Source organism: Xyrauchen texanus, chromosome 46, assembly GCF_025860055.1.
Source record: "Xyrauchen texanus isolate HMW12.3.18 chromosome 46, RBS_HiC_50CHRs, whole genome shotgun sequence".
Classification (NCBI taxonomy): domain Eukaryota; kingdom Metazoa; phylum Chordata; class Actinopteri; order Cypriniformes; family Catostomidae; genus Xyrauchen; species Xyrauchen texanus.
Window position 1 is genome coordinate 19,035,663 of NC_068321.1, and position 27,133 is coordinate 19,062,795.

At 39.9% G+C, this 27,133-nt stretch overlaps 2 protein-coding genes across 2 annotated transcripts; one reads left to right on the forward strand and one right to left on the reverse strand.

Moving 5' to 3' along the window:
• The first annotated feature begins 887 nt into the window (after positions 1–887).
• LOC127637981 (olfactomedin-like) lies at positions 888–9,344 on the forward strand. Its single transcript, XM_052119301.1, has 5 exons — positions 888–979; positions 1,164–1,322; positions 7,569–7,781; positions 7,876–8,008; positions 8,206–9,344. Exons 1-5 carry the CDS (start codon positions 947–949, stop codon positions 9,015–9,017), a joined length of 1,350 nt encoding a protein of 449 aa, XP_051975261.1. The 5' UTR covers positions 888–946; the 3' UTR covers positions 9,018–9,344.
• A 65-nt stretch (positions 9,345–9,409) lies between these two features.
• On the reverse strand, positions 9,410–26,344 carry si:dkeyp-50b9.1 (uncharacterized). The gene is made up of 13 exons (XM_052119302.1): positions 26,310–26,344; positions 25,951–26,086; positions 22,133–22,268; positions 21,822–21,996; positions 17,374–17,532; positions 13,685–13,772; positions 13,020–13,144; positions 12,762–12,823; positions 12,555–12,621; positions 12,336–12,420; positions 11,731–11,806; positions 10,451–10,519; positions 9,410–9,556 (listed from the first exon to the last, which is right to left on the reverse strand). The coding sequence occupies exons 2-13, from the start codon at positions 26,071–26,073 to the stop codon at positions 9,447–9,449; spliced, it is 1,275 nt and encodes a 424-aa protein (XP_051975262.1). The 5' UTR covers positions 26,074–26,086; positions 26,310–26,344; the 3' UTR covers positions 9,410–9,446.
• Between the last annotated feature and the right edge of the window lie 789 nt (positions 26,345–27,133).

Sequence of the window (27,133 nt, forward strand, 5' to 3'; positions counted from 1 at the left end):
TTGCTTGATATGTGTCTCATTAGTAAGTCGCTTTGGATAAAAGCGTCAGCTAAATGACTAAATGTAAAAGCTATTTTCCTGAGAAATAGATTATTGCGTTAAGAAGTTTCAAAAGCACATCTTATCTCGGCGCAAAGTCCAAACTCAGTTCCTGCATTTGAAGTTTGGAGATTCCACCAGCAGCTGGTAATAAAGTTGACGTCCAAACTCTGAAAATATAGTAAAACATCAAATTATGTCGATAACGATCACTTTTGTAGCCGTTTTTTGGAACAAATATTTGTGAAATTTGTCATGTTTAAAGCCCATTAGCGCTTTGTGCGTGCGATTGCTCCAAACCCATTAGCGGCAAGACTTAGCACATGCTTCCACGAAAATATAAAAACTTCATGGCCATGACCATTGACTTTGCGAGTATAACTTAGGGCATATTTCTGCACTTAGTGCTAAAGCACTCTTAAAATAGGGCCTTTCATCTCAATTCATCTCTTCTAAACATCTTAACAGTATACAGATGTTCTTAACTGAATAGTTTAAAACAATCTTTTTAATAACTTCACATTGAATGTACAGTAATTATCAGTGGGAATATCAATGTTGGAAAATTATAGTATATCATCATGGTATATGTAAATAAAAGCATTCTTGTCATTATAATGAATTTGCAGATGTCATGGGTTGATGTTACTACATGTTTTGCTAAGTCTGCATAAAAAAATTTTATGGGCTGGGGTTGTACATTTTTTGGGGGAACTTGTGGTTGAATGTTCCCATATTTCTCAACTGAATTTCTTCCTTCCAAAATGTCCCATTTGTGCAATTTTCACATCCTTTTTAACAGACAAAAATCAAGTAACTGAAAATGTGCATAAATTAAATTGCAACATCTTAGTTGTTGTTTGGCAGTTAAAGCAGGTCTTAGAGTCTTTCAGAACATTTGTTCATCATGCTCCTGTACCTGTTGATCCTCACAGTCACTGTAAGTTTTTCTTTGTCTTGAATTAGCTCACACGTAAGTCACCGACTACTACTAAAAGAATAATAATAAAAAAAAAAAAATACAAATAAAAATTATGAGATAATGAGACTATAAGTTATTTATGCATAGTTCATTATGTATACTGTATGATTTAAAAAATCTTGGTATGTGTGATTGCGTGAAGATGACTGGCCAGGCTCAGAGAGTTCCAGGTAAACAGGAGAATGATTCCTGTGTGTGTAAAATAAGCAGCTCAATCTGGACTTTACCTGCTGCACGGTTTATAGGAGTCACAAAACAGGTCCAGAGCTGTGAGGACCACCTAAATGAGTTTCAGGAAAAGGTGAGTTCATTAAAATACATTTCGATAAATTTATTTCATCAATTTTAGTTAACAGAGACTACAATGATTTTAAACGATATTCATTACAATTGAATATTTCCAAGGGGTGTAAATCGAACGTTTCATCACGATACGATCTTATATCGATTATCTTGGCCTGCCATCCGATATGCGATCGATATTCCGATATTATGTGCCTATTTTACACAATCAATTAAAAAAAAATGTGCCCTCAAATAAAACCAAAATATAATCAGAATATTTTATTGAACTCTTTGAAAAGTGCCAATTTAGAATCCACATTGGGACATCCACAACAAAATAAGGTACTTCAGATGTTCAAAAAATTACAGATAATATAAAATATAATATAAAAAATAACGTCACACACAAGTGATCATCAATCGTTTGATTACAGCTTATTTTTTAGTTTAATAAAATTCAAAGAACTTACATACCATGACTTGTTTCCAACCATTTGTGCTATCCGTGGTTTTCTTGGCTACAACTTCCACAGTTGTTATGAAAAATTCTGTTACAGTTAACTGGGATAAATGTTAGTAAGGGTGTTGATGTGTAAAGTCTTATAACTGATGCTAGTGCTGGGCAGCAGGAGATGTCTCTCCCATATTAGCTTAGTTCAGAACGTGAAGACGTTTCACATGATGATTGAACTTCTCCATGGTACTTTTAATAGCAAATTCTCATGTAAATTTCAAATGGGTGGCATGGCAAACGATTTCGATGGAAGCCCGAATTAATCGTTCATGAGAGCCGCTCTGCGTTTGTCACGAGAGCTCGCACTTTAAGGAGCGCCTGGTTGATGCGCGCGCACTGATCCTGTCATTGGTCTGGCGCTCGCGTTTCGCGTGAAGCTCGGCTGAGGTAGGCACGGTTAGCAGAGCGCAATTTGGCTTCACATACCCTGCGCACATCCTTGTCCCACATGAAAAGCGCTTTTTTAGCATTCATAAAGTGAAATTAGTGTAATAAGTTTGCTTCATCGCCTTAGGGAAATGCGTACGGAAGTGGCTGACATGAGAGTACAGTTTTTCCTGCAGAAAGTCCAGAACTGAAACAATTTGGCAGTTAACTGGATCTGCACCATGTAAACTGCACCACTTTTCGAAGACACCCCATTTATTGGTGTAGATTCTTCTGGTGGAGGCAGCCCTTGCACTAAGAATGGTCTCGATAACTTCAGGCGACAGCCCTGTGTTCCTCAGTTGGTACCCTTCAGGGGCCAAACATGAAGTTTCCACAATTCGGGCCGGGGATTAAATATCCCCTGTGCCTGAGACAGAAGGTCCCTCCTGTCCGGAATCGCCCAAGGCGAGCCGTCGAGGAGAGATATAATTTCTGAGAACCAAATCCTGTTCGGCCAGTGAGGCGCTATCAGTAAGAGGCAAGACCCTTGCTGGCGAACTCTGGCTAAGACTCCCGGAGCAGAGAAACCGGGGAAAAGCATACAGACACATTCTGGGCCATGTATGCGCCATCGCGTCCAGACCCAGGGGGGCTGGGTGACTCAGAGAGAAGTAGAGGGGACATTGCGCAGTCTCTTGAGAGGCGAAGAGGTCCACTTCTGCTCTGTAAAATTTCTCCCAAATTTGTTGTACTACCTCGGGGTGGAGTTTCCACTCGCCCCTCGGTATGTTTTGTCTGGACAGCAAATCTGCTCCCACATTTAGGCGTAAATTTACAGGGCAATTTACCCAGGGATGTAAATTGCCCTGAGTGACAGGAGCTTGCCCTGGGCCCAAAGGAGAATCCGACGTGCCAGCAAATTCAGGTGGCGAGAGCGTAGACCTCCTTGACGGTTTATGTAGGAGACTGCTGCTGTGTTGTCCACCCGCACAAGGACATGGCAGCCTCTCAGATGTCGGAGGAAGTATTTCAGGGCCAGAAATACCGCCATCAGCTCGAGGCAGTTGATGTGCCAATCGAGCTGATGACCCTCCCATTCCCCTTGGGCTGGACGACCACTTAAGATCGCACCCAACCCGTCAGGGAGGCGTCTGTCGTTAGCATCCTGCGACGACATGACGCACCGAGAGTGGGACCCAAGGTAAGGAACCGGGGTCTGAGCCACATAGAAAGGGAACAAAGCGCTTGGCGCGTAACCCTTATTTGCCTTAGGGGACTGGCCCTTGGATGAAATCCCCTGGCTTTTAGCCACAGCTGAAACGGTCTCATATGGAGAAGGCCCAAAGGAATCACCGTGGACGCAGACGCCATGAGACCTAGTATTCGTTGATACTGATGAACATTGCACCTTTGACCTAGCCTGAGATTGCTCAGGGAGTTCTGGATGGAGCTGACACGAGCGGGAGACAACTGTGCCCGCATCGTGATCGAGTTCCATATAATCCCTAGATAGGTAATTTCCTGGGTTGGAGAAAGAACGCTCTTCTGGACGTTGAGTCTCAGACCCAGAGAACCTAGATGAGCCAAGACGATATCCCTGTGCTGAACTGCCAGTTCTTGAGATTGTGCTAGTATCAGCCAGTCGTCTAAATAATTCAGAATGCGGATGCCCTGGAGTCGCAAAGGAGCCAGTGCTGCATCCATGCATTTCGTGAATGTGCGGGGTGATAGGGCTAGGCCGAATGGAAGAACCCGATACTGGAAGGCTTCGCCCCTGAAAGCGAACCTCAGGAACATCCTGTGCTGTGGCAGAATTCCAATATGGAAATATGCGTCCATGAGATCGATCGTGACCAGCCAATCGTGATGTTGGATCTGAGACACGACCGACTTGACAGTTAGCATCTTGAACTTGAACACCCTGACCGAGCGTTTCAAGCCTCGAAGATCTAGAATCGGATGCAACCCCCCACCCTTCTTGGGAACCAGGAAGTATCTGCTGTAATAGCCTGACTCTTTCTCTGGAAGGGGAACATGTTCTATGGCCCCTTTTGCCAAGAGATTTTGCAGTTCTCTCCACAGTAGACATGCCTGCTCCGGTCTTACGGTAGTGGGAACCACGCCGTTGAAACGCGGAGGGCGGCGAGCGAATTGAATTCTGTAGCCTCTTTCTACTGTCTTCAGAACCCACATAGAAATACCTGGCAGAAGTTTCCACGCTGCCAGGTTCTCTGAGATGGGTACTAATTTCAACACTTCCTGTTGAGGGGGTGTTGAGTGTTCCGTGTCCTGGACTAAGGCAGGAAGCAACGGTACACCCAACTCTTTGTTGGAAGCCTCTATCACCCGAAACACCAAAGGCAGCGGGAGTGAAGAGGTTTCGTGATGGTATCGGGAGGGCCGAAGTGGATGATACACGCGCCCCGTCCCGAAGGGAACTACCCTCACAAAGTTGGGTACAAGAACGTCAGGGCTTCTTTCTTTTAGAAATCACAGCCCTGAGGTCTTTCTTGGGCGGCTGCTGAGGGCGACGAGCCTGTCCCCAGTCCCTACGAGGGGGAGCACGACTCGCCATGCTCTGTTTTTGAGCCTCTCTCCTAGCAGAAGCGGGGCAAGACTGGGTGGCCGACGGCCCCGCCCCCTGAGTGCGGCGAGGAAGAAACTGCCCAAAGGCTTCCACATGGCTTTTCGCCTCCTGGAATCTGGAGATAACCGTATTCATGGCGTCTCCGAAGAGACCAGAAGGCGAAACCGGGCATCGATTAACAAAACTCTGTCCTTATCTCGGATGCCTGACAGGTTAAGCCATAAATGCCTCTCCGTACTGACTAAAGCGGACATAGACCGGCCAATGGCACGGGCTGACTGCTTGGTCGCGCGGAGAGACAAATCCGTAGCTCGACGAAGCTCTGAAAAGGCCTCTTCGTCGAGAGTTTTACCCGCCCTCAGATCCTTTAGCAGGTCAGACTGGTACGCCTGTAACACACCCATGGTGTGCAGTGCAGCACCAGCCTGACCTGCCACTTGATAAGCCCTCCCCACTAGCATGGAGGTAGTCCTGCATGGCTTAGAGGGGAGAGCAGGTTTTTTCAAGGACGATGCCGAACCCGGTGAGAGATAACCCGCAAGTGTCTCTTCGACCGGCGGCATCCTTGAATACCCTCGCGCCTCAGCACCCACGATAGTCGAATATAACGACGTCGAGGGCACGTGAACGCGCGAGGTATAAGGGTTCCTCCACGACCGAGCAAGCTCATCGTGGAGGTCATCAAAGAAGGGAAGGGACTGATGAGGTGTTCCCTTCCCTTGGCCATCAGACAGAAATCTATCCTCTAATTTGGAGCGTTTGGGGGTTTCTTGGTCACGTGGCCAGTCTAATTGAAGTCTGGCCACAGCACGAGTAACCACATCGAGTAACTCCTCAGAGGATTTTGCATCATGTTTTGAGTGCTCTGATGTGGGTAACTCGAAATCTATAGACCCAAGGGAATCGAGGTCCCCTCCTGAACTGAAGAGGCCGAGTGCGCTTCAAGAACACGAGAAGGACCAGCCGGATCTGGGGAGAGAGCGAGCGAAAGGGACGTACCCGTCTCTCGCTCCTCAGCCAGATCCATACGAGAGCCCCACGAATGAAGTGCGGGTGCTGGCTCTCGGAAGTAAGCGAGGCGAGCGCGAAGCATCCCGACCGAAAGAAGGTCACAATGCACGCACCCGCCCCACCCCAACGCGAGAGCCGCGTGCTCTTCCCCCAAACAAACAAAGCAAAACTCATGCGTGTCCTTGTCCGTCATGAGACGTTGACAAGGAAACACACATCGTTTGCTCCGTTTCTCCGTCATTCTCTTTTTATATATATATATATATATATATATATATATATATATATATATATATATATATATATATAAAATCTCTTTCAGAGCAGAGAGAAAAAGTAAGAAAGTTCTCACGCACTGCCTAACAATTTCTAACTCCTAACAAAGAGGGAAGAAAGTTTTCTGAGCAGGTTGTGAGACACACAGCATAGTATGCTCTGAATGAAAAATATCTGTCGACACGCTGGTGACGCCTCTATTTTATAGCCTGGCCACAGGTGCATCTAATGATCTTCACCAGCCGAGGCTATAAATTCAGGTCAATGTTCATTGACGTGTTTCACACAAATTCACAGCTGCTCACAATGCAAGATTGTTCCCCGTAGCGCTTAGCAAAAGCGCAGCATCAAAGTGAAGCTTTTTGTAAAGGGAACGAGAGAATGCACAGCAACGCTAACAAAGCAATGTCATGCATTCTCACACTAGACAAAGCTTGAGCATAAATCCCCAGGCAAACACCACGTGATACAGGCAACAGGCGTCAAAACAAGACAGGACACCTGTGTGAGAGTTCGGCCACACACTAACCCGACACCACAGACACTAGTGACCGAATCTTAGAACAACGTTAATACAACTCTATGACCTGGGCGTGCAGCACAATACGAGTGCAACGCACAGCGTGTCCATGACTGACATGAGTGCATGCCACCAAGATGACATAAGCGTAATGCACTCAGAACAGACAGAACATGGAGCATGCGTGTCCGGATCCCGACACCAACGGAAACCGAACCAGACAGGGAAGTCAGGATCCAGACACCATGAAAAACTTGAAACATAAGACCAAACGAGGAGCACACTGCAGGGATATCACAACCGAAGCCTTGCGCTCACAAAAAGACAGAAAACGAAACACAAGACAGACATATAACAATGATGTCACAGTCCTGCCACACAAAAATCCAGACTGACAGAATGACAGGGCTGTGACACAATGCACTAAAAAGCTACATTAATGGTGCTGTAAGCGATTTTTCATGGGAAGGTATGCGAAACATTTTCCTACTACCTGAAAGATAATACTTAAATAAGTGTCGTGAGATATCTCACAGGTCTCTGTGACAGCACTAGACTCACTAGATACCTCTTTGGCATCACAGACCCTGCATACATCTAGAACTAGCAAACAAAAATTTGTCCGTGGGCTGCGGTCAATAACGCTTTCTGTCCGTCAATCATTTTGCATGTTCTCATAGTAGTTTCAGCAAATGATATTGTTATGCCATGTTGCTCAACAGTTGTCAGTTGGGGGTGCTTTTATTATTTTTATGTTTTTGACCACTGTTTCTGCTCAATTGCAGTGCCAATAATGCTCAATTGGAGTGCAGGGTTTTGGAAAGAGGGGGCGTGTCTAATCAAACTACTCATCTAGTGTTAATTATAGAACAGCTAAAATTGCTTACTGCACCTTATAGAAATATAAAGCCAAGATCTCTAAATAATTGTTCTTACATCTCTAACAAGTCAAGGTCAATTAACTAATTTGGGGGGTAACTTCCAGGTTGGGAGCCAACATTTTGAACTGCCAAAGATGGCTGCCACTCTTAAGAACATCACAGCCCGTCTAAAACGATTTGATTATCTTCACACAAGTGGACTGTACAACGCTCTTCAACTGCATCAGCTGAACCATGAGCTCGAGGAAATCCACCATGCTATCAATGAAACACACTTGCATAACCTCAATAAGGAGACACATAACCTGCTAGATGAGGTACACATTTCTGTTAGTCCTTTTTAAACAATAATGAGAAAAAATGAAAGGTGACCATGACCACATTTCCAAATGGCATCTGTGTTGTTCTCAGTTGAATAAGGCTAAAATCGATGTCCAGAAGATGTACAAAGATGATATCTTTAACCTAGAGACGATGCAGAAGAGGTTACGTGACCTTAACAACCGTGCACAGACCTGTAGGACCATACCAAACAATTTTAGGAGTATGTACATTTAATTTGTAACTATTTATGGGTAAGTTATTGTTGAGGGCGGGAAACTTATAAAGAACATCTTTAGGTGGAAACTGTATTATATAATGTATATTGTATAATGTAATATTTGGGAAGTTTCAGTTATAAAAATGCTTAACCATTGTAAAATAACTAATCTATTTCTCATAATATTGTGCAACTTGTAGGCACTTGTAGTCGCCGTATCATGACCAAAATAAGTGCTCCAGTTGTCACCAAACTCAATTCCCAGCACAAATCATATATCTCTGGTGCCTGGGGCCGTGACGCCCAACTAAATAGCAATAAACACTATTGGGAGCAGTGCCTGGTGAGTGGACACAAGCATGGCAGTTTAATCAGAACGTACAACTCACATGAAGATTTCATGGCTAATAAGAACTACAACGACGAACCGATAGCACCATCCTACACTGACAAGAATGCTGTTCAAGGCTCTGGAACCATACTGTACAATAACACTGTATTTTACCAGTGCTACAGCACAGCTGAAATCTGCAGCTTTAACATTACAACAAAGGTAACCAAGCGAATGAAACTTAATGGTGCTGGCATAGACAATAAGTTCCCATTTTGCTACTACCGCTGCCGTGATTGGACAGATATTGACCTGGAGGCTGACCAAGACGCTGTGTGGGTGATATATGCCACTGAGAAGAACCACGGCAACATTGTTGTGAGTCGTTTAGATCCAGTAGAGCTCAATATCACACAAACATGGAAGACAAATCTCTTTAAGAGGTCTGTCAGCAGTACATTTATGGTGTGCGGGGTCCTGTATGCTACTCGCTATGTTAATACTTACCAAGAAGAGGTCTTTTATGCCTTTGATACAACCACAGGTCAGGAGATTAACACACTTTCTTTAACATTTGAGAAGGTTGCTTCTGGAATAGCCAACCTGAACTACAACCCTGTTGACAGGAGACTCTACTTGTATAATGATGCCTATCTTTTAGCATATGACACCTTCTTCTGAGGGTTTTATGTGTAGTTACCCAATAAAAATGACTTGTGATTAAGTTTTTTGTGTTTCAAATTCAAAGAGTTAATGGAGTCTCATTAATGGCAGTTTTATTTCCCAAAGACTAAGTGTTGATGGTCCAGAGACTTACTTGTCAACTAGCAACTAAGAGTGGCTCTCAGATAACACACAAATGTACAAATAACAAATATGCCAATAAAATGAGAATGAGGATCAAACAAATATCAGGTTTGATTTCCAAAAATGAAAGCTCTTCTTGAGGTCTCCAATAAAAGGAACACTACTAAATCCTAATATAACCCAATTTTTAAGACTATCACACTTCATCTTCTTCAACTGAAAACATCTACATATAAAGTACCATGTTTTACATCATGAGAGAATGTAGTATACATTGTCTGTTTTCAAAGTAGAATGTAGCAGTTATTCACAGCTTTTGGCGCCCTCTACTGTTTTGATGACAGTTTCTTCTGATTGTGCCATTTCTTGCTCTAATTCTCTTGAACTTGAATGCTCAATTGGTTCCTGAACACCTGAAAAATACAATAACAATCCATAATATTTAATGTACCAGATTTCATGTCAGTCCTTACAACTCAACTTTACCAGTAGCCAAAACAGACCATTAAAAGAGAGGCAATAACAGGTAACAAAATTAAATATGTATTAATAAACATGTATCATAAAATGAACAGTTCTGACTCTGAAATATTATTGGGTGAGCCACATTCAAAGATGTTGTAAAATAGCCAATATGCTAGGCAATTGTAAATGGCTAATAATAGGATAATCACCTAACTTGGGGAATCATTTTTTCATTGCAATTATGTAAATCTTTAAAGGTGTATTTTGTTATACTCCACTTCACATCTTGCCTAACAACACACATTCCTGTGGTAATTTCACTGTAACGCACAACTTCTCATGTTGTAGTACATTAATATTTGTCTACTCAGTTTGACTAGAACAAGTGGACCTCTTTGAACAGTGAATTTAGTGCTCTCATTACTGTGCCTCTCCTGGCTCTTATTTATATAGACAGAATTGATCTTCAGGGTTTGTTTTCACCCCTTAGTGTTGAAGCAGAACTATCACAGAGCCAGTAGAGCTTTATGAGTCATTATAATAACTCCATGAGTCACAGACTAGAAGACAAATGGCTCTTATAATTGGAGGAGCGAGCAAAGGTCAGTCTCGGCTTGTTATTGGTCAGGAGCTTCAAAAGGATATCATGCTCGGTGAGTCAGTCTGACAGGTAATGGTAACTGAGTATATCAGATTCAGTACAACTCTTTAAATCAGCTGAGATGGAAGGGCACAACAGCTGTTTGATTGGCATAGGTGTTATATAAAGCTCTAAAACTGTGTCTGTGACTAATGCTAGATTTACATATATTCTGTTTAAGTGGAGGGGAAAAAACTCTCACTTGATTCTGGAACGAAGTTGTCCAACAGTTGTTGTGTGGTCTTTAGTTTGTACATCAAAAACCTGCGCTCTATAGAAAGAATGAAACAAGTAAGCGATAATGAAAAACCAGACAGGTTGATCAGGTGTGGTATCACCTTGAAGGTAAACCCCCAAAATTAGACATGTCAATTTTTACATGTCAATAACTAGTGGAAGTGAATGTTAGCATACTATATACACACTGGATGGAATCACTATTGAGCATATTTTAGTCATTATACTATGGTTTGCACAGCAACTGGTCAACAAAGCAAATAATCAATTGCATGTGCAACATTTACCAGTCCTCATTATTAGCTCAAGCTCCACTCTTCACCATAATGGTAACCCACATAAACTCCAACATAACAGAAACTCTTTTAAATTTCAACAGTAACAAAACATTAAACACTAACAAGTATCCCCCTTAATATTCATCCTGCACAAAAACACATAAAAAAACACTTAATTTCTATAAAGTCCTATACAGTGCATGCTGGGAAACGGAAATCCCTTGTCTGGTTTTATCAACACTACATTAACACCACAAAAAGTATTAATGCAGTCCTAACTCAAATGGATTTAGTAAACTTCCATTTTACAAATTTCAATGGATAGAACTAGAAATGTATGACAAAATGTTCTAGAATGGTTTTGCATTAGCTTTCAATTTAATTAAGTAAATTGAACAAGACCTACCTGTGTAACAGCACAATTCCTGATGAAGAACTACACTACCCATGATACTGAAGACAAACAACTCACCAATCAGAGAATAGCAGCAAACAAAGTATGCCAAACAAGCTTTGAAGTGACAGCCCACTTCCATGACACACTGTGAATGATGCAATTGAGTCTCCCTACACTCTCAAACTACTTATATACTTGTATATAAAAAAAGAGTTTAAATAATTGTATTTGCTTACTTCAGGGTTGGAAGTTAAGGGGGACTCTGGGTAAAAATGCCAATGAAAGTGCCAAAAAAATTATAAAAATGTTGGGGCAAATATTGCCAATTAATTATGAAGTTAATTTCTGATACTGTGGACAACTATTCAGAAATATTTGACCACGGAATGCTGTGTAATACATTTGTTTATACAATACATTAATTAAACTCCCCAATGTTAAATAAATTCCCACAGAATAATGTGTCCAAATTTAGTGCTGACATTTTCAGTCTGTAGGTACTGATTTAATCCTCATTCTGTTTAAGGAACCAAATAAGCAAATAATACACACTAATATGTACAAAGATACCTATTTCATGCCGCTTTTGCTTTTCGAGTTCTAGCTTGGTGCTGAGGCGCTCCACTTTCTCATGTTGTAGATCTAGCTGAAAGGCCAGGTACACACACACACACACACACACACACACACACACACACACACACACACACACACACACACACATACACACACGTTGTTGGTCTACCTATCATTATGAGGACTTTCCATAGACATAATGATTTGTATACTGTACAAACTATAGATTCTATCCCCTAAACCTAACACAACCCCTAAACCTAACCTTTAAAAAACAAACATTCTGCATTTATACATTTTCAATAAAACATCGTTTAATATGTTTTTTAAGCTATTTAAATTATGGGGACACTAGAAATGTCCTCATAAACCACATTTATAGGATAATACCCTTGTAATTACCAGTTTGTAACCTAACAAATTGTCCTCGTAAACCACATAAAAATACCCCCCCCACACACACACACAAGCGCACACACACACACTACTACAAAAGTTCTTGACTTGAGGATACATGTCTGTTTTTAAAATGCTCTAAATTACCACCTTTTAATTAGTGTTAAGAGGAGCAATAAATATCATGCAAAATCTAATATCACCTGTTCACGTAAGGTCTTGACCTCTTTGATTAGCCTGGTCACACACATCACCTGTTGCTGGTAGGCAAAGAGAGCCTGTGTCCTTCTAAATAAAAAAATAAATAAAAGACTTTACGTTTTACATTATAACATACAACACTCTTATTACTTATTAATGCTGATACACCTAATAATATCTATCTTTACAAAATCTCACAAAATTGTTGACGATTAACTCACGCCACATCCAGTTCTGTCTCCAACTCTTGTAAACTCAAGGAAAAATCAGGATTTCTCATCTCTAAATCTATAAATGTGAAAAAAATAAATAAATATGTAGTTGTCTAAACATATATGTTTAGGAGTTTGTGAGTGTGTACAAACTTAAATATAGCTTCGGGGCCAAATTGCTAAGTAAACGTATTTGTGTGTGAGTGAGTGCTTCACCTGTAGTAAATGGTGGCAGGTAGCTCATAAGAATACTGTTGGTCCAGTCATCTTTCAGCTCTCTGCAGTAACAAACCAACTGTAAACTACACTGAAAAAATTCTTGTAATCTGAGATATTCATGATTGTCTATGTCTGAACCCATGAGCAACACAATTTCTACAAGCCAAGCTGAATTATTTAATTTTGAAATTTAGATTTAAATGTCAAACTTTTGTGTGACAACATGGATATAATATGAGACAACATTATCAGTACTTGAACTTGTCATTGAGCAGGAGGTCGTCAGTGAGCCCATGGCGTTTAAAGAAACCTATTGCATCACTGTCAGCATGGAGAATAAGGGCATCATATTGTCCTACCACAGACTGAGTCTTCAAAAGCTGTCCATGAAACACACAAACATACAGTCTGTACACAAAGATAAAACAGAATAGATCTTAACACTGGTTAATTAAATAAAATAAAAAATCGCAGTACTGCAGACAAACAACAGAGGGTAGTGTCTATGCACAAGTAAAACATGTCATACAACTTTGCTGAAAAGATGCAGGCCATGTTCTTTAACTTAAAGTTTATGCGTGTGATAATTGTCACGTATCGCAGCTTAATCTGCAGAGAGAAGCCATTTATATCAACTAAAGTGTAATACTGTGGATCTATCAAAAAATCGTTTTGTTTCTAGCACCCAAAACAGCCTGACATGGCAACATTAGCTCAAACTACGATATGAGTTTGGGATGGGACTATCTGTTTGTACAAAAATGGAAGACAGGGAAACATTTTGAAATCTGTTGGAAAACTGATTTTTTTTGCGATGATAGTGTTGTTCACAACTGTGCAAAGCAAAATTCAAAGATGTGACAAGGCAAACCAATTATGAGTGGTTTGCTCTTCAAGACTAAATGTGTGTGTTTTATTACCTCCATGATGTAGCTACCAATCCCAAGGTGCCAATAACGTTTCCTCACAGCCAACAGAGATAACTGAAGCACTCTGTCTCCTGTAGACCTACATCCCAGATTGAGAGAAACCAAAATCTTATTGTCTTCATTAGAACAGCTACTGCTATAGTTGGTCTCCTTACATTAACAGTTGCAGCACATTAGCTGTGGTCATGGTCTGATTCCCCATATGAGTGGTAGATGTTTTATGCTTTATAGCTCTTAAACTAATACAATGGAGTCCAAAAGTCTGAAACCACATTGAATGTCTGGGATTCAACTTCTCAATTTAAACCAGTAAATTAACAGAAAGTTTTTTTAAATAAATGTGATGGAAAATGAAGCCAAAATATTTAGGATACTGCACTTTTTCTAGTTCACCAAATAAGCCAATCTGTGACATTGACCATGTTAACACCTTTGTACAAAAGGTCATATTTCCTTGCTTCCATTTAAGCACACAAGATGCTCTCTGGAACATTCTCAAATCATGCTGGGATGACATGGATCACACACTCACTGGAAAACATTTAAACCTACTTATTAATGCAATTTTCTAATCAGCCAATCGTGTGGCAGCAGTGCAATGCATAAAATCATGCAGATACGGGTCAGGAACTTTAGTTAATGTTCACATCAAACATCAGAATGGGGAAATAATGTGATCTCAGTGATTTCAACTGTGGCATGATTGTTGGTGCCAGACGGGCTAGTTTGAGTATTTCTGTAACTGCTTGTCTCCTGGGATTTTCACATGCAACAGTCTCAAGAGTTTACTTAGAATGGTGCCAAAAACAAAAAAAACATCTAGTGAGCTGCAGTTCTGCGGACGGAAACACCTTGTTGATGAGAGAGGTCAATGGAGAATATCCAGACTGGTTTCGAGCTGACAGAAAGGCTTTGCTAACTCAGATAACCACTCTGTACAATTGTAGTGAGCAGAATAGAATCTCAGAGTGCACAACACGTCAAACCTTGAGGCAGAGGGGCTTCAACAGCTGTAGACCATGTCAGACATTGAATCAGATAAGAAAATAGTGTTCTTAATAAAGTGCTCAGTGAGTGTACTTGTGGAGTCCATGCCTGTTCAAGTGCATACTGTCATTAAATATAAAAGGGGGACATACTGTACCAAATACTAAGACAAACTTTTTTTCAACAAAAAAGTATTATATTAGAAAAATGCAAAATGCAAGCATTGTCACTAATGGTCTCACACTTTTGAACCCCAATGTACTGTATAAAAAAACACCAGAGGATTACAATACAGCTATAGCTATTAAAATCACTCACAATAAACCACTAATAATATTATAAATCTGAGAATCATCTTATTAAAATCTTGACATCTTGTGTCTCTATGTTCTTCTCAGTGTGTGTGAGGCAAACACTTGAGGTTATACTAAACCACAGGCCATATGGAAGCCATTGGCATAAATACACAGGGCAGGAGAGAGAGGGAGAGAGAGAGAGATAGAGAGAGAGAGGGAGCACAAGAGAGGAAGCAATAGTCTTTCATTGACTGGTAATAACACACCAAAGCCAGTAGGGCAGGGCAGGTCTCTCCACTCTCCTGGCCCCGTGCACTGGAAATAGACTCAGGGTGGAGCAACAGCGTTCATTGGGATCTTATAATGACAAGGCTTGTTTAAGTTTCATGATATAAATAAAGTCTTTTTTAGAAATCCTGGATGGAATCCACTCATAATGAAGTAAAATGCTGACTGAGGCTACAGGCAGGGACAGACAGGAGTTTGTTCTTCCATTAAGACAGAGTTTGCTTTGGGCTTTTGGATTTTTGGTGGAAGATGTTTAAAAACTGTGAATAGATTTGCATCAACATCTTGATATGCAGTAAGACAGAGAAGGTTTAGAGAAAGCAGATTAGAGTTTTGTGAATTTGGATTATTGCAATGAAGTGTGTGAATGGTAGTCTTGTTATAGGGATGGTTTTCATGATTTTAACCATGAAAAATTATTTCGGATCCTGCAACTAATATTGGCAACAGGATATGTTGTTATTTTAATACTAATTTACTATTAATAAACAATTTATAAATAGTAAATTATTATAAATATTAAATGTTAAAATTAGGGCTGTCGATTTAACACGTTCAGTGCGATTAATTATACAAAAAAAGAATGCGTTAAAAAAATGTCCCCTGAGTCCCAGACCATAACAAAGAATGTTCCTACCATCGGAGCAATTCAAGCTTCTCCAGGGGGCAGTAAGCACAAATCCAGCTGTTGCTAATACAAAGAAAAAACCCCACTCACCGACAGTAGACAGCACAAGATGAGAGCACGTTCTTGCATTCAAACAACTTGATGGAGCACAAATCTGAACACATGGATCTCAAGACGTGTTTTTCTAAGATTCAAACTACGTTAAACTTGACACAGTGAGAAAACAGTAAGTTTATGATGTGACGCAACCAAAACGAGACACTCCAAAAGTGTCCGCCTGATGCATGTGTACATTGATACAACCCAATTTCAGACTGACTGACAAATTAAATTGCAAAATGGATTGCTGTGGACTGTAGGCCAATGAAAGGCGAATGTTAAATAATATGGAAATAAACAATATATTGGATTTTAAAGCCAACTCCTTTTAATTTTAATAAACCATTTTTTTTTTATATTATAATATATAATATATATTTGATTTATAATTATTTAATCATTACCTATTTAATTATTGTTATTTGAGGGGCTCTCAGCAAATATTTAGATATGAGATTAATTAGATAAAAATAATTTTTTCGATTGGCAGCCCTAGTTAAAATATACTATCTACTCAAATTTCCTAAAAATGTATATAAAATGTAAAATAACTTTTTGAATATGTCATCTTGGACTTACACTGACACCAATGGGCATAGCACAACAGTTTTTAGTTCATGATTGTAGGTATTCACTCGTCACAGTCAGCCATGATTTATTTAAACCCACGGGTAAAAGTATCCAATTACAGGACTGGTCATGTGATCATAAAATGGCCGCCCCATGAGGGGACCCCCTCCCTGTAGATAAAATCCCAGCATTAATAAGGTTAATGATATAACTGCATTCTTCATCTCATGTGAGTGGTCATGATTTTATATGTATGCTTCAAAATGACTATTAATTTCTTTAAGAGCAAAAATGACTGAATGCACCTTAAACTTGTGTTGATGCCAAAATGAGTTTCCTACATGTTTGTATCTCGGTCGAGAGGTCAATCCATGATGTTTATATCCTCTATTAGACAAATATCTTTTTGCTAAATGAATTTGCAGATCAAATTTTACATTTGAATGGGGCGAAAGACAAAAAGTACCACTCTCCTGCATTCGCATACGTACAAATGGAAGTGATTAAAAGTCTAGTGTGACCGCCTCTACAGTTTGCAACAAACAATAATGCAGAAGTTTAGTAGAACAATCTTTGCTTGACATTTTGTGTCATATCCATATTTTGTCTGCGAAACTTCCTCTCCATTGCTTCTTCAAGCCAAAAATGATTTTAAAATGCAATTGACAGAGATTAAGCACATGAGCAGTTTATGCTATATGATACTTACAGAGGAAAAGTATCTGACTTAAAACAATTAGTATTTTGTTTCACAAAATAATATTATATGGCTCTTTCACAGCTGTTTGATTCAATCAAGCCCATATACTCACAGTCGCTTGAGCTCATAGCAGGCTGCAGCCACTATAAGAGATTCAACTCCTACGGCGGATGGCGGGATCTCTCCTTCCTCTTCTACTGTCCTACTCACTCTCCTCTCCTTCGCTCTGTCTACAAACTCCTGAAACCCCTCAGAGAATCGCTCCCAAGACCTGCATAGAGCAAAGAACAGGTTTGAATACAGATTTAATTTTTTAAAAGGTTTATTTATTTTTTTAGGGCCTACGCCTCATTTTATTGATTGACACAGTAGTAGAGAGAGAGACAGCAAATTAAGTGGCAAGAGAGAGGGGAACGTGACTCAGGCCGGACTCAAACCCAGATATTCAGTGAGCACCACAGTTCAATATAATGGAAAATTTGTACTGACTGACCACAAGGCCACAGCTTTTACATGGTCTGAAATTATTGACTAACATTACAGATGAGATAACACAGGAAACTATCGGGAGAGACAGTATCAGGACAAGACACAGGCTAGGTTCAAACCTCCCATATGCGCACCTCAGCTCAATGTCCAGTATCTAGATTAGAGTAAATGAAATAGTTATTTGAATATTCAAATACCCATAACACGATGTAGCCAAATGGAAATTTTAACCCTTTCGTAAATGTGGGTAGCATTTTTAATTTGACAAGGATATGTTACAAAACCAATTTGTCATTATTCCTGTTAAAACCATTCATAAATATAAAACAGTGTTCTGACACACCCTAAACTAGCATTGTCAAAGTAACTGGCCATAATACAGTTCCATCTGTCATTGCAATTTACCATAAAAAGGTCAGGTTGATGTTTGTAAAACCTGGGGCATGAAGGTGACTTTAGGGGGTAAGATAGAGCTGCACAGAAACAGTTGTCAAACTGGTCTAGAGTAAGAGTGCATCTTGGAAAAAAAGGTTTTCAACAAAAGATGCTGTGCTAATGTAACATAATGAAAATCGAATTAGTGAACAAGGCTCCCCACGTCTATTCTTACTTACAGCTGTGATAATAACGTAATGACCCAAGCTGTTCCTCATCTCTATGTTCTAATATGTTCATTCTGGCCACATCACAAAAGCACATGATTAGCTTGCTGGTTTGTTGTGATCCAAGTTCATCATCCCAGACAAATCAAATGGGTCATATCGATAATATGGATTTCCATTCCTATCAGGACTCTAATTTACATCATTCACTGCAACTTGATTCATTCACTCTCTGTCCCATCCTCTCTCTCTCTCTCTCTCTCGCTCTCACTCTCTTTTTTTCTCTTGACCATCCTCTTTCTCTTCCCTGACTATCCATTTATTCTCTCTTCCCCCACAGTCTTAATCCCATTTTTGTACTCACTCTTGTCTTGTTAGCAGCATGGAAATTCATGCTAGTCTAAGCTGGTCTTTTCAGCAGGGAAGCTCCAAAAAGGACAAACAAAGCTTCATAAAAGTAGATCATATGACTAAATTCCAAGTCTTCTGAAGCCATACGGTAGCTTTGTGCGAGGAACAGGCTGAAATGTAAGTTATTCACATAAAATGTTTGCCTCAAATTTCATTCGCACTTCTGTCAATCGTTCATATGGTAAGTATGGATATGTAACGAAAAATCCTGACATGCCATATTTGAAAATACATGTACTCAAACAGATGTGAGAGCTGTGGCTGTTTGGTACAACATGAGAGTTTTTTTTTCTTTTCATTTTTAGATGAACTTTTGAATGGAAAAAACAACTGTAATTTTTTAATAATACAGGGAAACAAAAACTATGGTAATAATAATAATAATAATAATTTTTTGGTCATTATGGTTTTACTTCAAAAAAATCCACAATAAAACCATGGTTACTATATGGATACATTAAAACTATTTTCTGCCAAAAAACACACACAAAATACCCCCACATTGTTAGCCCACATCAATCATGGTTATTACAATATTACTATCCACCTTATTCCTGCACCCTGTGATGCTTTGCACAAAATGTGGGAGGTGCTTCAGAAAAGTTGGAACAGTATGAAAAATGCTAATTAAAACAAAAATTTGAGATTTGAAAATTATAATCACCTTTTGCTATATCGAAAGCTCTACAACTAAACATTATATGTTTTTAATTTGTGATTTTTTTTTTTTTTAATGTACAGTATTTTCAAATCAGATGATTGCAACACGCTCCAAAAAAGTTGGGACAGTCGAGTGTTTACCACTGTGAAACATCACAATTTCTAATAACACTTATTAAGCATTTAGGCACTAAAGACACATGTTGAAAGTGGAATTTTCCCCCATTCATCCATTATGTAGGTCTTTAGCTGCACAATTGTACAGGGTCTTCATTGCCGGATGATGTGCTTCATAATGCACCACACATTCTCAATTTGAGACAGGTCAGGACTGCAGGCAGGCCAATATAGCACCTGAACTCTCTGCTTACACAGCCACAACCTTGTAATCCGGGCAGTATATGGTTTGAAGTTGTCCTGCTGGAAGACGGTGCTGGATCGCAGTATATGTTGCTCCAAAATTTGTACATCTGTCTACATTCATGGTGTTCTCACAGATGTGCAAGTTACCCATGCCACGGTCACTGACACACCCCTAGCCCATACATACACTGGCGTTTGGACCTGACACTATTAACTGCTTGGATGGTCCTTTTCCTCTTTGGCCCAGATAACACGACGGCTATGTTTTTCAAAAACTTTCTTAAATGTGGACTCTTCGGACCAAAAAACACAGTTCCACTGTTCTAATTGCCATCTAAGATGAGAACGAGTCCAGAGAAGTCGGCAGCGCTTCTGGACAGTGTTGATGTATGGCTTCTGCTTTGCATAGTAAAGTCTTAACTTGCATCTGTGGATGCAGCAGCAAGTGGTGTTGACTAACAAAGGTTTACTAAAGTTATCCCAAGAGCAAGTTCATGAGATCCATTACAGAAGAATTATGTTTTTAATACAGTGATGTCTGAGGGATTAGAGATCACATGCATTCAGAAGTGGTTTTCGTCTTGCCCTTTACGCACAAGATTCCTTGAATCTTTTAAGTATATTGTGCAATGTAGAGGGTGAAATTTCCAAAATCATCCGAATCACATCCTAATACTAGCTGTAAACGGGGTCTTATTGGCCGCTGCCTACATTAGCGAACGCTACAGATCGTCTTCCGGTGGAAGTTCATCCCACATTCATTTCCCCAGTAAGACCCCCAGGAATAATGTGGATAGTAAAACCATGATTTCCAAAATCTTTCTATTTTGCATTTTTCTAATTTAATCGTTTATTTTTCATTACAAATGCTATTATCAGCATAAGAGTTTGCGAAAAGTTTGTGCATAACCAGATGATTATAATTTTCAAAGAGCATCTTGTGAAAGTGCTTTAATGAAAGAAAACCTGTTCTTTTATACAAAATGAGTTAACACAGTTAATGTCACAAAATTGCTTATTTGATTACTGATCACAAAATTGTGTGGAATCTTAAATATTTCTTATGTTATGTAATATGTTTTTCAAAATCACACAGAGGGGTTATCACTAGCACACAAGCAACAGCATTCCAATCTATATATTGATGTAATCCTTCATCATGATCATGCATCTTGTTTTCATTAGCTGAACAGGAGGGTAAACACTATTAAAGTGTGACGAGACCCAGGCTGCATGTGCAAGCCATTCGCGCATCACAAGCCGATCAACTATTTGGCCCTTTTGAATCTCATCTAAAAAATCCTAAAACTTTATTTCCAGGTTTAATTTATATTTTGAATAGGCTGTTTTCTATTTTAATCTTTGAGTGTAATTTTGAGTGTGACCATGGTTTAAGGAGGGTGTACCTGTATGCTGGGTTGGAAATATTAAGGATTAATTGTGGAGTTTTCCTTATTACATCATGTGTTGTTCTGAAAGCAAAAAGAAACAAATGAAACACAGAATGTAGGCTGTCATTCGCACAGCCTGACTGAAGCAAAGCGGGCACGTTTGCTCGCGTGATTAACTGAAAGTGAAGTGCTGCCGGTTCGTGATGCGTGAATGGCTTGCATTCGCTGCAAGAATCTGTTGGGTATACTGCAGTCTCGTCACATTTAACTTTTTGTTTAGCCTCCCATTCAGCTCATGAAAACACACTGCATGATCATGAGGATTACATCAAGCTGTAGATTGGAACGCAGGTGCGGAATTTATATAAATAAAATAATCTACTCCTCTCTCGCCGTTGCTGGTGTGCCAGTGATTACCCCTACCTACGCCAATGCTGGTTGCAGACCCCAATCCAATTTTCACAGGTCTTGTGCGCATAACCGTTGACGTTTTGACGTAAAAAGCAGAGAAACACCCGATGATATCAATTCTCATATAAAGGCAGTTTTCTTACAGTATTTGGAATAAGCGGATTTTAGATTGTGGTCAGCATATTGTTATGCATGTAAATTCACTCAGGTGCCATTTTTTACAATAACTAAACCTGTTACTGTCATCCTCTGCTGAGTTCTCCTCTGAGGTTTCTTCTGGGCTTTCTTCAGAATCACTGTATAGCTCTGCGAGCATGTTGTGTGTGGCGTCTGCTCTATCTTTTGCTTTACAGGGTACTGGCCTCAAATTGTCTCTGGTTGTTCTGACCCGATACTCTTCTAAAACATCTGCAAAGAGAAATCAAATAGAAGAAGGCAGGAGCATTAATACATCCAAGACTATCACTCTTTCTAAACAAAACAATGTTGGATCTTACGGTACCAGAATTTATGGTTTATTGCCTAACCAAAGTGAATGATGTACCTGCATGGTCCCGTGACAAAATAATGGTCTGTACGCCAGGGCAGTGTACTGTTTCGTAGACATCTCTGGGGCCAACATCAGGCAAGGATGTCTCAAATATAGCAACCACTGTCCGAAGAATATCCTCATTCTTTATCTAGATACAAGACCAAGCGACACTTATCTCTAAGCATAAACATTCAAACCCACATGCTCATAAGAAATTTTACAAGCATACACTCATACTAAGGCCACATCCACACTAATACATTTTTGTTTGAAAATGCATTTTTCTCTACGTTTTGGCCGTCCGTCCACCAAGAGATGGCGTTTTTGACAGCGAAAACGTAGCTTTTTGAAAATGCTCTACCAAGTGAATACATTTAAAAACTTTGCATTGTAATGTGGAGAGGGAACTAGGAGATCTCTGAAAACGATTACTTATCTGTTATCATGTGACGCAGTCATGTTATCCATTCAACCCAAAACAATAAATATGGCGGCCGATGTTGTAGCGGCATTGTTGTGCCTGCTATCCACTTTGATAGTGTTATTAAAGATAAATGTTACTTTGTACAACCTTCACATTACATTCCTTCAAAGGTGACAGGAAGTTTACTCCTATTGCTGCCCGGTGATGGAACACGAGGACAATTGCCTTTCAGAACGCACATGGAACAGTAATATTTTGCATGCACAGAAAGGGGATTTAAGAGTTTTCATACAAGATTCTTCTTGAAAGTGCTTGAAAACAGCAGTGTGTATGGAACGGAAATGCCTTAACATGGAACGGAAAAGCCTAACATATGCTGGTACTGTACATGTCAACACAGCACAATAAACATTTCATGAGTTCACTGGTTCATATAGACCTGGAGTGTATTAAGTTTAATGAATTTGGCATGCTGTCCAAAATGAAGGGGCTCGAGCACTGAGAATGGTTTAGGCTCGAGTTCCCCACCCCCCAGTGGTGCATGTGGTAGACAAGCTACTGTACGTCACAAACACGCATGATACCTTGCGTCAGCACCCACAGTCATAGATCTGGTTCAATCCAGTGATTAGGGGAGGGTGGCTGCCTGCAGTCTAACCCCAACCCCCAGCCTACCATGCTCACACAGCTCTGGCTGGGCAGCAGTGGAAAAAATCCATTCAATTAAGACTGTGAGTTCCTCGACAACATGACGGGAGGCTGAAACATAACCTATATTCAAAATCACACAGGCACTCTAATTTCATATTTCTGTTGAGTAAGAAAGGGAGACAATAAAAGCCAAGCTAATATTTAAAGAGGGAGTCAATACGTTGAAAGGCAGTGTAATACAGCAGTCAATAATCAATAAACATCAATGAGGGGATAATAAAGCAGACTGAATGAGAGGGAAAAGATTGAATTTAATTAGTGTTTATGGGTGGGTGTGTAGTCACTGTATGTCATATGATACATTTCTGTGTTGTTGTTCTAGCATGCCATTTTAATGCCATTTTACAGTGGCAAGAAAAAGTATATGAACCCTTTGGTATTAGCTGGTTTTCTGCATTAATTGGTCCTAAAATGTGATTTAATCTTCACCAAAGTCACAAGTATAGACAAACACAATGTGCTTAAGCTAACAAAACACAAACAATTATAATCTTTATTGCCTTTATTGAACATGTCCCATAAAACATTCCAAGTGCTGTGGAAAAATTATGTGAACCCTTAGATTTAATAACTGGTTGATCCTCCTTTGGCAGCAATAACATCAACCAAGCGTTTCCGTTAGCTGCAGATTAGACCTGCACAACGTTCAGAAGGAATTTTTGACCATTGTTCTTTACAGAACTGCTTCAGCTCGACCATATTCTTAAGATGTCTGGTATGAACTGCTCTCTTGAGTTCATTCCACAGCATCTTAAGGTCTGGACTCTGACTGGGCCACTCCAAAAGAGGGATTTTCTTTTTTTTTAAGCCATTTTGTAGTGGATTTACTTTGATGTTTAGGGTCCTTGTCCTGCATTACTCAACTTCTAATGATTTTCAGCTGGCGCACATCTACCCTGACATTATAATGTAGGACATATTGATCATCTTGGGAAATTTTTCCCTTGATGGTGGCAAGCGGTCCAGACCCAGAAGCAGCAAAGCAGCCCCAAATCATGATGCTCCCTCCACCATACTCAGTGCTTGTTCTAGCTTGTATGGAGCCCTGGGCGAACCCGCAGTGGGAGAACTTCCCAGGTAGTAGCCTACCTAGCTCACAAAAAAAACTAGAATCAGGACGCCCGCGCCGCCCCCCCCTCGGCATTGCAGGCAAGATGCCACCCTTGTCGCTTGCCCATGTCGCCTATACCTTAATCCGCTAATGACCGTACTTCACCGTTGGGATGATGTTTTCATGTTGGTCTGCGGTGCCTGAAACAATTCATCCTCAGTTTCATCAGTCCACGAAACTTTTTGGCACACCTCTGGCATGCAGTAATGTTATGGTTCTTTTTTACCTTACTGAGCATTCTGCGGTGTGCCTTCCGAGTCATCTTGGCTGGACGGCTACTTCTAGAGAGAGTAGCCACAGTACTAAATCGTCTCCATTTTAAGACAACTCGTCTAACTGTGGACAGCTGAATATCTAAGTTCTTCAAGATAATTTTGTAACCTGTTCCAGCTTTATGAAAAGCAACAATTCTTGATCGTAGGTCTTCTGAAATCTCTTTTTTGCATGGTCCGCAACAAATGCTTTTGGGATTAGCAAACTCAAAATGTTTGAATGCTTTTTAGAAGTCAAAGTATCTCTAACCCACACCTCCAATCTCGTTTCATTCATTGGATGCAAGGTTTGCCAATTCCTGACTCTTATTAACTTTTGTTGACGTCATTAGGGGTTCACATACTTTTTTCGACATACACTGTGAATGTTTTAATGATGTATTTAAGATGTACAAGAACAATATAACAATTTGTGTCATTAGTTAAAATAGATTGTGTTTGTTCATTATTGTAACTTAGACGACAAATTTATAAATAAATGCATAATTCCAAAGGGTTCACAAACTTTTTCTTGCCTGTACAGCATACAGTATGTATTTCATTATAAATAACTATTAGGCTGATCATTTAAGCCCTTTTTTGGAGATGAACCAAAGCGCAGAGAAATCTTTGTCCTTTCCAAATTTTTAAATAGCACTTGATCCCTCACCCACACATAAAGATATGAGAGCAAGGGAACACAAAGCAAATGATTTGTTATGTTTGCACAGACTGGTGGGATTTTTGTTATCCTTAGAACAATATTTTCCAACTCAGCCCACATTATATTTACAGGCCCCAGAAGAACAATTAACTACAGTTGGCATGTCAAGCAGGGACAGTGTCCTGCAGTGTTATGGGCTTATCACTATACTTCCAATTAAACCTAAAACCATTTTAAACAAAAATTTTCAAATTCTTGTATGATTTATTCAACTTTTATGACCTCATTTTAATTGAGAGACTACATAGAATGCTTTTAAAATTAATTCTAAATGGTGACCGGTCCAGGGTGTCCCCCGCCTTTCGCCCAATGTTAGCTGGGATAGGCTCCAGCCCCCCGCGACCCTGTACACAGGATAAGCGGTTGACGATGGATGGATGGATGGACCGGTTACAGCGCCAAATAGGTACACTTTCCCTTATAAATTGATATCAATTTTAACCTCAAATATGTTAACTACACAGTTATATAGTTCAGAATGACTGTCTGGAATGGGAATAAATCACTTTGTAGTTCTAATGTGACTAGTTATTTAGTAAGAATCTGTAAAAACGTTTTACAGATTTTTTGTTAAAAAAAAAAGAAGAAAAGAAAGAAGAATATGTCAACCGTGGGCAGGATTGCAGGAGCATCTCTGGTTTGGAGGAGTTGGTGGAAGTTGATTTTGACGGGCTGAGATGTGAAGTCACCCCGGAATCCCACACTATGCAGACGGACCATACATCCCTCCATCGCTCTCCTCAGACTGGCTAAAGAGAGGTGAAACAGCAATTTAACGTTCAGGAATTAAGTTTTTCATAGAATGCATACTCAAAATGGTAACTAACACTAAAGTCACAACTTAGTTTCGGAGATAACTTTTACGTACGGACGGCACCACAGCAAGTTGACATTTAAAATACTATTGGTTGGTACTTTTTTCATGTTTAAAACAAAACTTGTAAACCTAATAATAGTAAGCTAAATACCTCTGATGACTGTTTGAGGAACGTTGACAGTTAAAACATCCTCCGCAAACTTGGCTGCGTTTGTATTTAAGTCCTTGGCCAGCGCGTGTAACTATGGTAACGGCAGAACCGGAAATCGATTGCAGTGTCTTCTGGGATTTGGAGTCCTTAATATTGAACATGCGATAATGACCGCAAATGTAACAGCAAGGCTCTGGATGCACCATTTTCTATTCCAACTAGTAGTTCTAAACAACACTATTAACACATAATAGAGCACAACAGTGCCTGCCCACTTATTCTGCTGTCTGTATTCAGGAAGTTTTTTTCCCATAAATTTTTCCCTTTGACTTTTCATGAAATCCTTCATAAAAGAGTTGTAAGCCATGAACCAAACCAACCCGCTCCGAGATTAATCACATCCAAACCAACATTTATACATATAAATGATGCTATGCAATGTGTATTTGAGCAGCGGTGAAACACTTTCTTATGATATTTTCTTACGCAAATATTTTTAGATAGATTTTTCCAGGTATTATAGATCACCTTGGTAGATGCATATGAAATTTACGTTCATTTCACAAAACAGTCATGCTGCAGTTAAAATTAGGCTTGCTTGAGCATTAAGTGTCATTTCAAGTTCTGTCTTTCATGCGTGGGAGTGTTTTTAAAGTGTCAATTACTAGTTAGCTGTGACATAATGTATGATGTCCAAAGGCATAGGGTGACTTATTCATTGTGAAACTGTGTTTTCTTAATGGCATGAATCACACTGAAGGCCTAGACTTTTAATGCACGCCCCACCACTGAAATAACGCAGACATCAGTCATGTGTTTGATAT

Coding starts and splice junctions, on each gene's coding strand:
- si:dkeyp-50b9.1 (XM_052119302.1), bottom strand. CDS start 26,073: ATGGAGGGATGTATGGTCCGTCTGCATAGTGTGGGATTCCGGGGTGAC. Junction 21,997..22,132: donor TTTGTCACGGGACCATGCAG/GTACATCATTCA, acceptor TTCTCTTTGCAG/ATGTTTTAGAAGAGTATCGG. Junction 9,557..10,450: donor CAACTTCGTTCCAGAATCAA/GTGAGAGTTTTT, acceptor TGTATTTTTCAG/GTGTTCAGGAACCAATTGAG.
- LOC127637981 (XM_052119301.1), top strand. CDS start 947: ATGCTCCTGTACCTGTTGATCCTCACAGTCACT. Junction 980..1,163: donor TGTTGATCCTCACAGTCACT/GTAAGTTTTTCT, acceptor GATTGCGTGAAG/ATGACTGGCCAGGCTCAGAG. Junction 8,009..8,205: donor CATACCAAACAATTTTAGGA/GTATGTACATTT, acceptor TGCAACTTGTAG/GCACTTGTAGTCGCCGTATC.